Source organism: Chinchilla lanigera, unplaced genomic scaffold (assembly GCF_000276665.1).
Source record: "Chinchilla lanigera isolate Chin_1 unplaced genomic scaffold, ChiLan1.0 scaffold00007, whole genome shotgun sequence".
Taxonomy (NCBI): Eukaryota; Metazoa; Chordata; class Mammalia; order Rodentia; family Chinchillidae; genus Chinchilla; species Chinchilla lanigera.
The window spans coordinates 38794929-38813074 of record NW_004955408.1 but is presented as its reverse complement, the minus strand read 5'-3'; the positions used below and the strand labels follow the sequence as shown (position 1 = coordinate 38813074).

The window sequence follows — 18146 nt, the reverse complement described above, 5'->3', positions numbered from 1 at the left end:
TATATATATATATATATAATGATTAAAGACTGAATGCTTTTTCCTACTATAAGAAATAAGAGTCTGTTCTTACCACTTATTCAATACTGGTCTAGAAGTTCTAGTTAGTGTGCTAAAGTAAAAGTTTAAAAGAAAGTATACATACAAAGAAACAGATCAGTATGTTACACCATTCGAAATGTATTACAGACCTAAATGTAGCTATAAACATCTAAAATAAAACATGAGAGGGCCAGGGATATAGCTCAGTGGCACAGCGCCTGCCTGGCAAGCACAAGGCCTTAAGGTTGATTCCTGGTACCAAAAATAAAAAATAAAATGGAAAAAAGTCTGTAATCTTTAACTAGGCAAATATAACACCAAAAGAAAATGTATACAAGAAAAAAACTGATCTATTAAATCTCATAAAAATTAGTAACTGCTCACAAAAGACATTGTAAAAAGAATGAAAACTCAAGTCACAGAATGTATTTGCTAAGCACATATCTGATAAGACTAATTTTTATATAGAACAAAGAACTATTAACTTCCACTGAGAAAGCAAGCAACCCAATAAAAAAATAGATCCAAGATTTGAAAAGACACTTCACCCAAGGAGATATATGAACTCTTACTACATACCTATGAGAATGACCAAAATTAGAAAGTTAACTATATCAAGTGATAGTAAGAGTGTTAAGTAACTGAGATTTACAACACTGCCACTAATAATGTAAAACTATGAACTGGAAAATGTGTAGGCAGTTTCCTGAAAAGTTAAACATATACCTACTACATGATCCAGCTGCTCCAATTTTAACCATTTACACAAGAGAAATAAAACTCTATGTCCAAAGAACCTCGTACATGAATTTTTAAAGCAGTCATATGAAATAGCTCTAAGATGGAATCAGATGTTAAGAGCTAACAATAAAAATGATAGCCAAAATAAAAAAGACATAAAATTAATTTATATAAAATATTAGGAAATGCAAATTATAATGTCAGGAACAGATATGTAGCTGCTTGAGGGAGGAAAAAGGCAGAGGAAGGAGATAAAGAACAAGTAAGGGATTAAACTTTGAGGGGTGCTACATATATCCATTATCTCAATGGTGTGATGGTTTCAAAGCATGTTCATATACCAAAGTTGATTCAGCTATACATTGTAGATATGTGTAGTTTTTAAAAGATCAATTATACCTATTAAAGACTTTTTTAAAAAGTATAATAGAGGGCTTGAAATGCTGGCTTTAAAAATGGCTATCATGTTAACCAAACAGAATGACTGCAATTTGATGTGGCAAGGAGTTGGCTTTAAAAGTACAATATTATGATTATTAATACTTTATAAATAGTATCTGAAGAAAAATCTTTGGATAAGAACTCTTGACAATATACAGACAGTAGTTAAGAATCATTAACCCAAAGAAAATTGTTAACCAATTAAAAATATGAATTAAATTCAGACTCCCAAAAATCATTAGACATTTTTAAAGTATGAGCCATGAGTTATATGTCAACCAATAAAGTCATATTTGAATGATTACAAAACATCTAGAATTTATTTAATGATTGTACAAATTTTCAGTCTTCTTCTCTAGTTCTCAAGTATTTTGTGCTACATGCTATTTCTGCACTAAAATGAACCATATGTAATAATATTTGCCTTATTTTTTTAGGGATTAATATCACAGCAGAGAAATTTTAACTTCAAAAATGATGCTGGCAGAAATGGGACAAGTTACTATACTTCTACAACTGCTAGTATAATTACATTTATTAAGAACTTTAGATGTATTTATTCAGAAAAATCTGTAGCCAAAGCAGGATACATTCAACTCCCTTTAAAACTGCATTCTCTTATTTAATAAAAAAAGAAATGATTTTTATGTTTGCAATATTTAAAATGGAAGATAAATTGAGGAATAATATTCTCATTCCATTGAAAACAAAGTCTGGTCAAAATCAAAATAAAAAGATTTTGTTCTCCTGATTAAGAATGCAATTTCTAATTTCAGTTGAATGATGTTTTGTACCTTATTGATGTTTGGCTCCTCCATCATAGAATTTTTGATGGCTTCACTGTTGTCCCCTAATGACTTCATCAAGAAAGAATAATCACATGACAAAGAGTAAAGATGAGATGTAACATGAAAAATACTGTGGGGTATTTAAAAAAATTATATTTTAACTGAATTGGCTAGAAAAGAATATGAAACTGAATTATTCTTCTTAAATTTCATATACCTTAAAGAAGTATTATAAGAGTGTATGGTTAAGGTGCAGGACAATTCAACCGCTCAGAATACATTAACCACCACTATAAATTTTATTCTACCACACACAAATTTTACTTATATTGAAATGCTGATGTTACAGCAAGATTGAGTCTCAAGTACTTTATATTTAAAAACTCAATCACTACTGGCAGAGTACTATCAATGAAAAATAAAATTGTTCTCATCTACACTACTGTGCCTTATTTCTATGACATATAACCGTTCAGGAAAACCTGAGAAATTTCTGTTCCTACTTTCTAAATTCTTTCATACTAATTTAGTCAAAAATAGTTAATAAATTGACTGGAGGCAAACATATTCTTCTTAGAAGGAGGATATTAAGAGGTAAAGAAAAAGTTGATTCAAAACTTTTAATTCTCAGAAAATGAAATAAAACAGAAAAAGGAACTGGCAACGAAGACCACAGCTGCCAAACCCCATATTTTTGATGGGAAGGCTCAGGCAGTCTATCTGCCAGGCATGGGTAAGGACTCAATTTTCAAATGAATACAAATAGGGAAGATGTTTTACTTTACACTATGCTATACAGAAAAAGAAGAGATCTGAGGGTATGCTAGGACTTTAAGGTTAGATAAAGAAACAGGACAGAAGTAGTAAAGTTTAATTTTCACACACAGAAAGGAATAAAGCAGCAGTCTGAAATTCTCCATCATCTTGCACCCAACTCCTTTTCAGCTGAACGATCACCATGACTTAACATAACCATCATTTTACACTAATAAGTAAAAGGTAATTTTGTGAGTACTGCAGTCAAGTTTCCAGTAAAGGTTAAATAATTTCATACCAACTCAATGAAGTTAAGATTCTAGCTGGGGATATAGCTCAGCAGCACAGCGCCTGGCTGGCAAGCTTGAGGTTGTAAGTTCAATTCCCGGTACAAAAAAAAAACAAAAAAAAAAAAAAAAAAAAAAAAAAAAAAAGACAAGGATTCTATTTAACTCCATCCAACTTATATTTGCTATATAAAATTTTCTTTCCATATCTCCTTATCAAAAAGTTTAAGAGTACCATGAGGAAAAATAAAAAAGCAAAATAGTAACAAAAAATGTCTCATAACTTCTAAGCAAATAGAAGAGCAAATAAGTCTACTGATCAAAAATTACAAAGCTACAGTGAAACAGTCATTTTGCAAATAAAAAGAATTCAGAGAAAATATTTAGCTTACTGATTACAAAGCTGTTAGTTTACCACTTATGTTCATGCTTTCAATTAAAATAACTGCAATAAAAGTAATAAAGAAATGTAAAATGTACAGATGCATTACTTATCTATGTTTATATATTGTTTTTTTGTGTTTTTTTTTTTTTTTTTCCTCCGGTACCGGGAACCGAACTCACGACCTTGCACTTGCCAGGCAGGCGCTTTTGCCGCTGAGCTAAATCCCCAGCCCCTATGTTTATACATTCTGCCTTGGTTATCATACCATGTCCCCTAACCCTTTCCAGTACATATCCTAAGCAGCAATACTCTTCTTTAGCACATTTATTCTTAATTTTGCTTATCCAAACGTTTTCTAGAAATGTTCTCATGGTAACTCAAACACTAGAAAAGACACACTTTACATAAGGTTTACAAATGAAACATTCACATTTGCTAGATTTCAGTGTAATACCAAGGTACCCAGGTCACAAAAATCTGAATATTATATATATATTTTTTGTTTGTTTGTTTTTGTTTTTGTTTTTTCCGGTACCGGCAATCGAACTCACGACCTTCCGCTTGCCAGGCAGGTGCTGTGCTGCTGAGCTAAATCCCCAGCCCCCCAAAATCTGAATATTATATATTCTGTTTCCTAGTGTGGTCAATTTAAATATATTTATAAAATCAAGGAAATGGGGGCTGGGGATTTAGCTCAGCGGCAAAAGCGCCTGCCTGGCAAGCGCAAGGTCGTGAGTTCGGTTCCCGGTACCGGAGAAAAACCAAAAAATAAAAAAAAAAAAGAAAATCAAGGAAATGATAAATAATAGTACATACAATTGTCTCTTACAAATTATTTAAGTGAGACAATGAGATATATGCAATTTTCCTTCTATTCAAGGTTCGATGTCACCCTGCTTTTTGCTTGCTTGTCTAATATGAAGTTGTACTATTATTTCTCCATCTGAAGTACCTTTTCTCCTCTCACTTTAAAATTTATTTTTTATTAACCCATGTTTGCAGTACATAATGACCATATTCATAGTGGGGAGTGGTACATGTACATATCTTAATTCTTTTTTCATTCTATTCCCCTTCTTTCAGACTAGTTCAGTGCTAATCAAAATGTGGTCCACAGACCAGCTTATGGTTTTGAACTCTTTGTTACTGGTTGAGAAGAGATAAAAAAAATCAACATATAATTACATCACTGTTTATTCACTTATTATTTTTTAGTAGAAAAACTCTCTTAATGAAGGAAGCAAAATGTTCATTTACATTCAGATGAAAGTTTTCCATACTAACAAACTGATACTTTCTTAATAGTACTGAATTAAATAATCCAAAACCCTTCCCCAAAACCTAAAACAAAACAAAAAAACATTTTTGTGATAACATCAAAGCATAATCATCAATAATAAAATCACACATTTAAAATGTTTTCAGTGTTCAAACCCAGTTTCAGTTATACTTCTTAGACAACTATAACACGAAAATCATAGGAAATTTCTACTTTGTCTTTAAACAAATCAAAACAGAGAGCAAGATACAGAATCCAAGAAAAATGTCCCAACTACCTCTAAATTAATCACTTTAAATTGATTTATGAAAAAAATTGTTACTCTTCGTTTGAATTACTTGTTCTAGTACTAATTGCATATGTTTATGATATAAACATCAATTTTCAAAAAAAATCTGTAAAATGCATGTCAAACAGCTCCAAGACAAAAGCTTTGGAAAAGAATAGTAGAGTTCTTAACATATACAAACCTCATTTAGACATCGTTTCTTTGTGAATATATTTCTGATGAAGGTTTCTTGAATTTCTTCCTGCTTCACCAAGTATTGCCAAAGCCTCTTTACAGACAATGCCAGATGATGCTTGGATCTACAGAGACAGTAAATTTAATTAAGTACTTTGGAGAGTTCTGATTAAATTGACCACAATTCCATGGTGCTGTTATGAATGTTTATTAAATTAACCAGAATCACACCATGTGATCTGGAAAGCAGCCAACAAGCATTTTCTTAAGCTCACATAGTAAACATTTTATGCTCTGTGGAGCATATGGTTTGTATCACAAAGCTCAACTCTGCCAAAGTACTGGGAAAGCAGTCATACTGTCTAAATTGAGCGTTCCTAATTTGAAATGTTCCAAAATCCTAAATATGAAAACCCTTAAGTGTTGATATGATACTAAAAAAGTTTTGGATTTGGAGTATACCAACCAGTATAGGGAGATTCAACCAGCAAAGTATGCAAATATTCCAAGAAATTCTGAAAACTGGAACATTCTGGTCCTAAGCATTTCAGATGAAGGATAGTAATCTTGTAATATCACTGTGATCCAATAAAAATATAATTATAAAAGCAGTAAGAGGTCTAGATTTGGAGGAAGATAGCCATAGTTGGCTGATTCCTAATCTAGGGACATGAGATCTAACAAAAATAGGCATATTTTCTAAGAGACAATTAGAGGTAGAGCTACTCAGTGTTTTTCATTTTGTTATTGATAGGCAACGAGTTAAGAGCTTCTAAAAGAACATAAAATAACCTTAATACTAAACCAGTAAGCAAACTGTTTGGTTAGGTAAACACTGTTTTGTACAAGACTTTCTAGATGAAGCAAGCACAGCACTGATTTACCACTTGGTTCAGGCTTTCTTCACGTGCAGTAAAATAGTGCCTGATGGCTACTTTGAATAACACTGCTCTGGAGCAGGTATTAATAAACTACAGAAGATAGGCCAAATCTAGCCTGCTTCATATTTAAAAAAATAAAACTTAATGGAGCATAGCAAGCCTCCATGTTTACGTACTGTCTTCATGTCTACGGCTGCTTTCACTCTACAGTGGTAGAGTTCAGGAGATGTAAAAGGACATCCAGAAAACCCCACAATATTTACTCCTTGGACCTTTGCACTACCATTGTAATCACACAAAGACATACACAAACTAACAGCAGAAAATTAAATGCAGGTCTTGGTTTTTTTTTTTCTGAACACTACTGACAACACCAATTCCTACTTAACATAGTATTCACAGGAAAACCTACTTGAAAGGCGTGTTTGTAGGCTCCAGCAAAGCTTTGTGGCGGAGAATTGCAGGACCTGCAGACAAACTTTCTTCAGAGGTATGACCTGCGATATAGTTCTGAGGTGGTCCACCATGGATTTCAAGTCGTCGAAGAAGAACTTGTTCCCAACACTGAAGAGTTTTTAGAACCGCGTGACAAAGAGGTGAACTAACTGGAAGCTCTAGAAGGGGAAGATATATTTGACTCCCATTTGTCTTCTGCAACAAAATGCTACATTTAATTATAAGAAAGTCTGAGAAAAGTTTTAACACACATTTTAACAGGGGAGATAGAGGCATGAAAATTCAGCAGGCTGAAAAAAAGGTTGCTCTCCTCAAGTATCTAATAGAATGATAAGAACATTTAAAGCTAGTTTTAGTGGAAAGAAACCTATTACAATAGGAAGTCTTTAAGCTTTTCCTCAACTATTCTGAGAAATATACTGAATAAAAACCAAAGCATTCATACCATTAGTTCATCTTAAGATATTTATTACCTGCAAGATCATGACCTGCAAAGGGATAGAAGGTTTTCAAATTGTTGAGCACCAACTGTACCATTGCCAATCGCATCAATGACCAACTGAAAACAAAACGAAAATGGGTCTGTCAAAGATTTACACAGGGACTGTATTTATGCATCACCTCTGACTCAACAATTCCACTATTAGGAGCCTATCCAGAAGCTATACCTCTACAAGAAAATATACACATGCAGTACCTCAGATCAGTATTTACAACAGCAGAAGAGTAAAATAAATCAAACTGTCTATCAGGAAAATATTGGGTAAATAACTCCATTCTGAAGTATGGAATTTTATAGTAACGATAAAAATAATGAATTAAAATCTCTAAGTATTACTATGGAGAGAACTCCAGCATGTAATAATACTTTAAAATTAAATTTTGAAATACTACATATGGGGTGCTATTCTCTGTGCAAAAATCAGGGGAGGAATTATATAGATGTATTTGTTCATTTTTGCAAAGAGAAGGACAAACTAGAAAATGAAAAAGTAGTTATCTAAAGATAGTATATAGGGAAGGAATTAAATGTAGAAGATAAAGACTTCTAATTTCAAATTTTTAAACAGCTTGACTTTAAAAAAAGTTATTTCAGCTACTTTGATTTCAAGTGCAAAAGATTATTTCTTACATCATTGGCTTTGAAACTATTTTTTTGGTGAAATACACACAAAATTGACCACAGTAACTCTTTTTAAGTGTGCAGTTCAACGACAGCAAGTAAATTCACACTATTGTGAAACTACCATCAGCACCCATCTCTAAGACTCTTTATCCTGCAAAACTGTAATGCTATCCTCATCCAACAGTAACTACCCAGTCTTGTTCACCTTTTGGCAACCACCAACTGTCTCTTAATTACCTTCCTGTGACAGGCTTATTTCACTGAGCATAATATTCTCAAGGTTTATCCACACTCTTGTCATGGGTCAGAACTTCCTTACTTTTTAAGGCTGAGTAGTTTTCCACTGTACGTACATACCATAGTTTGTGTATCAGTTCATCTGTCAACAGACACTTGGATACTTCTATCCCTTGGGTACTATGAATAATGCTATGAACATGAACATACGAAGATTGGTTTCAGCTCCTGCTTTTGTTTTGAGAAGTACCCAGAAGTGGAACTGCTGGCTCATTTGGTACTTCCATCTTTAATGTTTAGAGGAACCACTACACTGTCTTCCACAGTGGTGGTTTCCACAATTTTATATTCCCACCAAAAGAGCATAGAGGCTGATTTCTCCGCAACTCTGCCAATGTTGTTTTTGTGGTAGCCACTCTAATAAGTATGAGACTGCACCCCACTGTGGTTCTGATTTGAATTTCCGTAATGATTAGAGTATCTCGTCTGTGTCTATTGGTCATCTGGACATATTTTCTGGAGAAATGTTTATTTAAATCCTTTGGTCACGTTTAAATTGCATTTTTTTGTGGTTGGTGGTGAGTTACATGGTTTGACTTCTCAGTAATCTGTTTTATACAGTATTTTTAAAAAGTAAACCTAACTCAACAGGGAAAAAACCCAATACATAAGTAAAATTCTCATAATTTTTCAGTAAAGGATTATGTCACTGTTCTTAATACACCTCTTTGAAAATATACGTACTTTTAAATCACACCACTGATATACCATGTCATTAAAACATATACATCTTTCAGATGTAAACAATATATCAATGATGAAATAATAGTATCATTCAGGAATCTAAGGATAATGCACCATTGGAGGTAGGGGTGAGCATTTTGCACATCTACAAATTTTGTAATACATGAAAGTCTTTTTAAAGACAGTACTTATTGATATTTTACATCTCTAGTGTTCCAGTGAAAAGACATTAGATTTTCTAGATAAAATTGCAGAACTTCTCTTGGGGTACAAAGGCAAAGCATAATCTGAGAATAAGATGTGTGAGGAAATGCTACCTGAGAAATTATTAAGGAAAGGAATTTAACAAATTCAACTAAAGATATCTGACTTCTTATATGATTTCTTAAAAGAAGCTTAAAATAAAATATTGCACACCTATATGAATTTGAATTAGAATGCTCTTGGAGATGGAAATCTGAAGCTGAAACAATATCATCATCATCATCATCATCACCACCACTTTCCAGACTCTCCTCTGAGTCGTATTCTGCTCTACTTTGGGAAGGGGGTAAAAAAGGCTAAAAAAAAAAAAAAAAATGTAATTTATCATTAACATATCTGATTCAATACATTCAAATATATAGTCTAATAGTAACAAGCCATCTCATTCGTAAATATGTGATTATAAGAAAGTAACTAGTACTTGACAAACTATGCCTGACATCACTTCCACAATTTCCTTATTTATTCATCCATTTAACAAAAAATTCTCAAGTTTCTATTATGTGCCCAAAAGTGTATCTGATATAAGAAACTTTAACATGGATACAGTCATTGCCCTTAGGACTTACCTTTTAGTGGTAAAGGTAGGCAAAAAGCAGAAAACTAAATAAAAATTGTATTAAATGCCACAAAAATATTTTGAGATAGAGAACAGTAAGAACTGAGATAAGCTGATCATAGGATGCCTCTTGAAAAGTGGTGTTTGAGACCTAAAGGACAAAAGGGAACAGATCACATAACAAGAGAAGAAAGCATTATAGGTAGTAAAAATACGATGTAGAAAAATTCTAATTGAGAAGAGTCTGGAATTAAAAAAAGCAGTTTGACGAAAGTTTCCTAAGCAAGAGCATGTGTCTTAGAAATGGTTAAAAGAAAACAGCAAACAACAGCTCAGGCAGAATCCTATAGGCCATAGTAAGGACCAGAATGTGTTACCAATGATGAGTTTTAAGCGGAGGACAGCTACTGAAATTTATAATTTCATATATTACTATGGCCACTTTCTTATGAGGGAAAAAAAAAAAAAAAGACAAATAACAAGAGTACAAAAAGACACCAGAAACTAATGCCAGAATTGGCAGCATAGGTACAGGGGTTACTGATGGAACTGGAGAGAAATACCAGATTTAAGAACATTTTTAAGCAGAGCACTGATTTGCTAATAGGTTGATAAAGTGAGAAAAAGTAGAGAAAAACAATGATTCCTGGATTTCTGGCCTGAGCAGTTATAAGGTAGAAGATTCACTTGCTAAAATGGAAGGGCTAGGTGCTGAGTAAAGTAAATACCAAAAGCCTAGATCTCAAACAAGATCAAGATTCAAGGATCAACTAAAACAGGATGAGAAGAGCCTATGAAGGAACAAACAGCAAGTTTAAAGGAAAACAGTCAGAAGCAACTGGCATTAAGGGAACAGGAGATAAAAGAATTTCAAGGAGGGAGTGGTAAGTATTTTAAATATTGCTAACAAGTCAGACAAAATGATAATACAAAAGGGTTTTGTTATTTTGATATGGATCTTAACTGAATGTCTAAAAAGAGCAGTTTTAGTGGGGTAACGGGATTATATAAATGTATATGTACAAAAAGGAAATACTGTAAGGCGCTAGAAAGAAAATGTGCACATGGTTTTGAAAAGTTGAAATAAAATGTGAACAAGGAGGAGAGAAATGGCACAGTGACTAGGAAGAGTTTTAGGATCAAAGTAGAGGTTTGGAATAGGAGATACTGTAGTACACTCATGTCCTGAAGAAAAATAGCAAATAGAAAGGAAGAGAACTGAAAGTCCAGGAGGAAATAAAAAGGAAAGGACTCAGAAACAGAAATGGAGAAAATGGTCTCGATGGGAGGCAGTCTTCCTCCACAATAACAGGAGGAAAGAGTAAGACGTGAACAAATGTAGACTGGATTATAGTTTTATGTCAGCATGATGAAAGACTATTGTCTGATTCTATGTTTCTCAGTGACTTACAAGGTGAGGCACATTAAGCATGAGACAGAGAGCTGAGACTGTAGCTTCATGTTAGAATGCTTGACTAGTATGCACAAGAACCTGGGTTCAATCTTCAGTCTCCAGCTCCTCTCCCTCCAGAAAGTGAAGATATGATGGAATAGAAGACGTACGAAGTTTGAAAAGAAAAGTTGTAAAATCTTGGATCTAGGGAAGCCCAACAAGAAATATATCAGGGAGGGTAGAATTTCTAAAGCTCCTAAATCAGCTGATTAAGGAGCTTGGGAAGTCTTCTTGCCAAAAAGCGACAAGAAAACTTAACTAAGTTTTTAAAAACAGACTCTGGAAATTGACCAAATGTACACAACATAGAGAAGCACTTATTTAAGAAAATCTACTAGGTATGGATAAAACAGTGTGAATCTGGCATGTTGATCAGGAATGCTCTTATCTCTCAAGACCTATGGGCCTAATTTTACCAAAGCCAGCAGCAAGGATTAATATATTCAGGGGTAGCCTAACAAACAGGGATATCTATCTATCTATCTATCTATCTATATATCTATCTATATATTTATATTTGTGTGTGTGATACCAGGAATAGAACTCAGGACCTTGCGCTTGCCAGCCAGGTGCTATGCCACTGAGCTACACATCCCCAGCCCCAAAGAGGGATATATTCTGAGAATCATGTTATTAGGCAATTTTTCTGTTGTGCAAACATCACAGATTGTACCTAAGCAAATCTGGATAGACTAGCCTATTATACATGTAAACTACATAGCATATATTGTTGTCTATACAATTCCTCAGTGAAGGAACATCCTTACGAAGTGTAAGGACCATAGGTCTGTAATTCTAGCTCTCTACCAAAATTTTATGTCTATGAGCACTATCACATACCACAGAAATCTCAGTATCAAACACTTAGGGAAGGCTAAAGTCTCAACCAGCCGGAGCTGTGCTGTTGACTGAAGGAGGCAGACCAGCCAGAAATTTAAAAAGGAGATCCAGGAATAAGACAGGTAAATAAAACCTTGCTAACCAACAGTCTTATATCTAGCAAAATTATGCTTTAACAGTAAAGAGGAAATAAAGATACTGTATTCTCAAATAAAGTGCCTAATAAATATTGACTGAGCGAATGAATGACTCTGCAGAGACAATAAGGAACATAAATTCCCTTCAATTCCTGAAGCATCTAGGACAGTGGTACCAAACTGTGGCACTCTGTGCCACAATGGTTTGCTGGCTATCATTGAAAGTTCTAAAAGGTTTGCCATCACTGATCCAGGATATGAAAAAATAAGAGCCACAGCATAACAGGCCGAGAGGATGGTTTTTTCAGAGAATAGACAGATGCTATTCAATGGAAGGCAGTAAAAAGAGAATCTAGAAACTGATGATGTGAGGGATTTGGCTGAGAACACGAAAACAAGATACATAGATACAGATATATGGATACAGAGCTTGCTTTGCACAGTAGTGCAGGACTACAAAAATGAATATACCCGTAGAAGTCACACAAAACAATTCTAATAATCAGTGTTAAAAAGCCACCAATGTTGTCAACTTTAAAAATATTTATCAAACATGAAAAACTCTTGCTGTTGACAACAGTGTTCACCTTCTTCTAACTTTATAACTTAGAATACGAAGCCAGCATTTTTTCTATGGTTTAACAAACTCGTCCTGCTTCTTTCACTGCTTTTATCAGTGCTGAGCATTTTATTATTTGCAGTTTTAATGCTGTGAATCTATCATAATGTAAACTTTTTGCAAAGGAGACCATCTCTGGAGCATCTTCCTACTCTCCTCACAACTATTTTCTATATTAATGTTGATAAGTTTACCTTCACTAAATTTCACTGTTTATATACCTAGAATCTTTTAGTTGATACCAATGTCAACATTCCCACAGTTTGGTATTTTTTTCTAACTCCATCTATGTTTAATTTGAATTTCATTCTCAGTATTATTACTTCTTTTCAAAAACTTTCATTTTAGTTGACCAACTCCCTTTTGATTCTCTCACTTTATAAAATGTCACATGTATCATGGGAGATAAGAAAGCAAAACAGCTATATGCTGTGCTATGTAAACTGATTAACAGGTGCTAAGTGATCAATCACAGACAGACTTGAAAGAACTGACCTGACCAGCTGCTGATCATGAGGGGCATTTTATTTACATACTGGCCAGTGAAGAGCTACATCCCCAATTGTATTTTATGCAATTACTTACATTTAATACACTGTGGAAATCAAGTCTAAACCATTTGTTGAGGGAGTATGTTTATTTACCTAAAAATTGGTGCTAAAACTTGTGTCTATTAAAGTAACACAGGACACCACCTTTAGTGTTAAGACAAAATGACAAACACTGAGGATGTGGCTCAGCGTCTGCCTCGCATTTTCAGGTCCTAGGTTTAATCTCCAGCACTTCCCCCCAAAATGGGTATGAATGATAGATGACCAGGGCACTTTGATTTCTGGTGGCTGGGATTCCTTAACCACTATCAAGTACATTACCACTAAACATTTGTTTGTTTTTGTTTTTTTTCCCAAAACCGGGTATCCAACTCACGACGTTGCACTTGCCAGGCAGGTGCTGTGCCGCTGAGCTAAATCCCCAGCCCCACCACTAAACATTTAACTAAGTACTCTTTCTAATTTATTTATTCAAACCAATACAAAACAAAAACTTACTCAAAACAATACAAAACAAAACTCGGGCAAATAAAACTTTTCTAAACCAGAATGGAAAAATATTTGGAAGCACCACCAAGCACGCTCACTTCAAACACCTTCGTTTCCCTTTGATCATATAAATATTGATCTCAATAACACTGCTCTTACCTTAGCTACGAAATAGTCCCAGATACTGAGCTCAGGTGGGATGAACTTCTCTTTGACTGCCAGTGACTCCTGGCATACTGGTGGTGAAAAAGAGGTCAGTGGGACAGATTCTTTGCCAGATATTTTTGATGACCTAAAATGTTTGTTCTGTTTTTCTCCTCCTTCAACTAGTGAAGAAACTAAGAAGAAAATAAAGTATTATTAAAGTATATACTATTTTCATTAGACTTATTTCACTTGACTTTTTCTAAGAACTAGCATTAACTATAAATAAGTACTCACAGAAAACCAAGACAGGATTATGAAAGTGTACAGAAGAAAAGAAAATAGGGGAAGTGAGGAAAAAGTTACCTTGCATATCAAACTCTAGTTTTATTACAAATTGTCTATCATCTTCTGAATGTAGGTTTATTTACTGTACATGAAAGGTAAGAGAATAGAATGTCTGCATGTATTTCAGTCCACAATTTAGCTAAGAACATAACAGGAAATTTCCTACATCCTTCTACTTTATGGTATTTTTGGAGTTAGGGACTGAATCCAGGGCCTCACACATGCTAAGCACCAACTCTATCACTAAGCTATACCCTTAACCTTTTTGAAGGTTACTAGATCATGTATATCCTAAGAAGAATATATTGAAGAATATTATGGAATGTTAAGGTTAATGGCAACAACTCACTTTTGAGATTCTTCATTAATCACTTGGCCTTATATCCACAGATAAAACTATATTTTTCATTACAAAATATTTCAAAATTCAAGTACTCTAACTACTTAATTGGACTGATTTAATATTTTGCAGATGGCTTAGAGATGGAATTTTCTGGTCCATGAAATGAAAAAGAAAAAAGAGAAAATAGAATCTTTATTTTTGTACTTTTGGAACACTCTACAACTAGTATTCTTGTAAAGTTATTTTACTGTAGAGTACTAAAGACATTAAACATTTAAAAAATTTCATACAAATTTTTAACCAATGAAGTAGATACTCAGAGACAAAAATATTGTCTCTTAGAAAAAAGAAACAAATAGCATGACTTTCTTTTCAAGGAACTAAGAGAAATTAGTAATATAGATAAATGGATTAGCATGTGTATTAAAATATTTTTGGTATCTTCAATTACTTTGAAGATAACAATACAGTGTATTAACTAATGTTATTCTCTTATGAAATTTTATTTTTTCAAAAAATAAAAAAAAATTTAATCAATACTAAGTCCTAAAATGCAAATCACCAGTACAGTCAAGGATCTGGTGGATATACATGATCTAGTAGCCAGGCAAATGATTCAAATTAAGGCACATCAATATTCTCCTTCACTGATTCCAACAGAGCTTACTTACCTTTCAAAAGGGTACAAATATTTGTGCTATAATACAACTTTGTTTTACTACTTGTAATTCTTCAACTTGCAGATAAAGAATATGGATATACGGTCAAGCTGAGTTTAATATAATTTGGTAATTTCAGAAAACAGAAGAGATGAATAAAATACCAGTATTGTAAGAATACTAAGGAGTGATATAATTGTTAATCTTTTAAAAAGAACTATCAGGTTAAATGGATATATTTTTCTTTAATCCTATTAGCATTTGATAAACAATAATCAAATGTAGAGCATACCTACTGCATACATTAACATAAATTCTAAAACCAAAAGAGAACCTAGATGTACAGCTTATAAATTATAAGGGTCATGAGGAGACCTTTAAGTGGCCAAAGAAAAACTAAGGTATACATGGAGGAAAACCCAGACAGAATCATATCTGAACATAAATTTTTAAAATATATTTCTTCACTGCTTTAACCCAAAAGTAGGCTTCCCTGTCAAGATAATATATGGTACAAATACATCTTCTTTCCCTTAAGGATTTTCTCCTCACCCTCAGCACATCCTGTACTGTGGTTTTCTTAGAATTGTAAAAGTAATTCCCATAGGACTAAGAAAAAAACAGAGAATCAGTTATGAGGTTACATCTAAGAAATGGGAAGTACTAAGGACTAGGAAAAATACACTGCTTCCCTCCCATCCGAGAACTGTTTGAACACAGGGCCGCTCACATGTTAGGATAAGCTCTACCACTGCACTACATCTCTACCACTTTATTTTATTTTGGGACAGGGTTTTGCTAGGGTGCCCAGGCTGGACTCACTTCTGATCTTCCGTGAATGTACTGAAAATTTGAATGGAGTATATGCATATATGGAGTATATGCATATGTAACATATTATTCAGCTCTAAAAAGGAAGAAAATTTTATTACATATTATAACATGGACAGACCTTGAGGTTACTGTCTTATATTTGTTACCTCACATATATATATTATTGTGACTAAAATTATAACATAAGGGGCTTAAGTCAACATTTATTTTTTTGAGTTTGTCATTCTGAATCAGACAAAATGAAATGACTATTCTGGCATAGATTTAAACATCATTTATTTACAAACTGTACTTAATCAGAAGAACCACCTAATTCTCTACTTCTTAATCTAAGACACACTTTATCCAGAAGCTCCTTGTGAATAAGCCAGAGAGTGCACGTCACCTCATGAGCAAATCATCCTGGATCTTCAAATTTAGTCTTAAAATGTAGGGGGAGACAAGGAAGTAAATTATTTAACCAATGGTTTAAAAACATTTTATGTTGAAAAAAAAATTATGGAGAAGAGTTTTGTAAGTTTAAGATAAAACAGATTTCAAATCTATTTCTTGATTTCAGCAAGACAATTCAGTTTAAGTCCTCGTAAGCATGTATTCATTCTCCTTTATCATCAGGGTACTTCAGATAAAAAGATTAAGAAGTACAAGTATGTGTGAGCATAAATTAAATATAAAACATAACTGTATCAGTAAACTTCAGACTCCAAAAAAGGAGAGGACTAAAGAAGCAGTAAATGAAAGGTATTTTTTAATCTTTAAATAATAACATTGTAAAGTGTGAGGAATGATAACAATACAGATTTTAGAAAGATTATTTGACTCAGGTGATTCCTTGTACATGCTCTGTAAATATCCTTAAAAATAAATTAATCAACATGTTCAAAGAGAAGTGATTTGTCTACAAATCATAGAGTAACACAGATTCCTACTACAGTAGGTATGCGAAATGATTTTTTTAATATGGAAAGAAAATACAAGTTCTGTTTAGACTTATTTTTTAATAAGTAGGAGAAAGGGAGAGGAGAAGGAAAGAGTGGAGCGGGGAAAAAGCAAAGGAAAGGAGAAAAGGTGGGAGAAATGAGAAAGTAGACAAAGGGGCAGGGAGAGGAAAGAAGCTGATGAGGTAGGGAAAGTGGCTGGAAGAAATACTTGGTCCATGTGGAACACTTGCACTATACATAACTATACATATATTGGAAATTAACTCAAGCATATTTTCAAGACAAGATTATCGCATTAACAGGCTACTGATCAATGCCCAGAAGTATTATATGCTTTTAAATCCTGGCAAATGCCACGGTAAGGTTCTGTCCAGAAGACTTCAAAAATCAAACTCAAAGAATATATAGAAAAAAAGCCCAAACATACTGAAAATTTGAACAAAGCAGATGCATACAGTAGAGTATTATTCAGCCATAAATAGAAAAGAAATTCTGCCACATGCTATAACATGAACCAACCTTGAGGACATTATTCTAAGTAAAATACACTGGTCACAAAAAGACAAATGATGTATAATTATAATAAAGTGAGTCATCTAAAGTAATCAAATCCTCAGCAACAGAAACTAGAAAGGTAGTTAAAGGGGTTGTGGGAAAGGGAAAAATGGCAGTTGTTTAACAGGCATAGTTTCAGATTTGCAAGATTAAACTATTCTGGAGATGTTCACTACATTAATGAAACATACACTGAAAAGGTGTTTACATGATAAAATTATATTACGTGGTTTTCTTAATTATAACTAAAAAATCAGAATGGAGGAGATATATGACTTACAATCTGGGGCTGGGAGTGCAGCTCTCTGGTAGTGTGCTTGCTCAGCAAGTACAGACTTGAGTCTGAATACCAGCACAATGCATGCATATGCACATGTACACCAGAGCTAAGGAAATGTATTTAAGTCACTCGGCTGTAGGATGAGACTGTCCAAAATGTTATAAACAAGGCTGATTAATCTCATTAAGATACATAGAACACTGAATGAAGGAGTCTAGGTTAAACAGCTAAGATGCTTCTTGTAAAGTTGGGTTTCTTGCTTTGTCAGCAAGCTTTAGGAGTAAAATAAAATAATTATCTATAACATTCACAAACATAAACATTATGTACATTTCTTGGAGGGTTTCTTTCATGTTGTATGCTTTTCCTGCTTTTATTATAGGAATTTTCCTTCCCTACACATTTAAAAAAATGAACAGAATTCATTTTAAACTTTAAATTAAAATTTATATATAGGAGCACACTAACAAAAAATGTATTCCCTTCTCCAGGAAAAATTAGTTA

The 18146-nt window shown here is 33.5% G+C and overlaps 1 protein-coding gene across 2 annotated transcripts in view; it reads right to left on the bottom strand.

Moving 5' to 3' along the window:
• Positions 1-18146, bottom strand: part of Dmxl1 (Dmx-like 1) — a 145282-nt gene that overhangs the window by 37696 nt on the left and 89440 nt on the right. Inside the window, exons 28-33 of one of the 2 annotated variants that reach the window (XM_013506996.1) lie at positions 13698-13876; positions 9044-9186; positions 6993-7078; positions 6476-6677; positions 5190-5307; positions 2019-2081 (exon numbers count right to left, since the gene is read on the bottom strand). In XM_013506996.1, the coding sequence (XP_013362450.1) occupies positions 2019-2081; positions 5190-5307; positions 6476-6677; positions 6993-7078; positions 9044-9186; positions 13698-13876 (791 nt within the window). The remainder of the gene's footprint in view (positions 1-2018; positions 2082-5189; positions 5308-6475; positions 6678-6992; positions 7079-9043; positions 9187-13697; positions 13877-18146) is intronic. The other variant, XM_005376544.1, reaches the window with a different exon arrangement.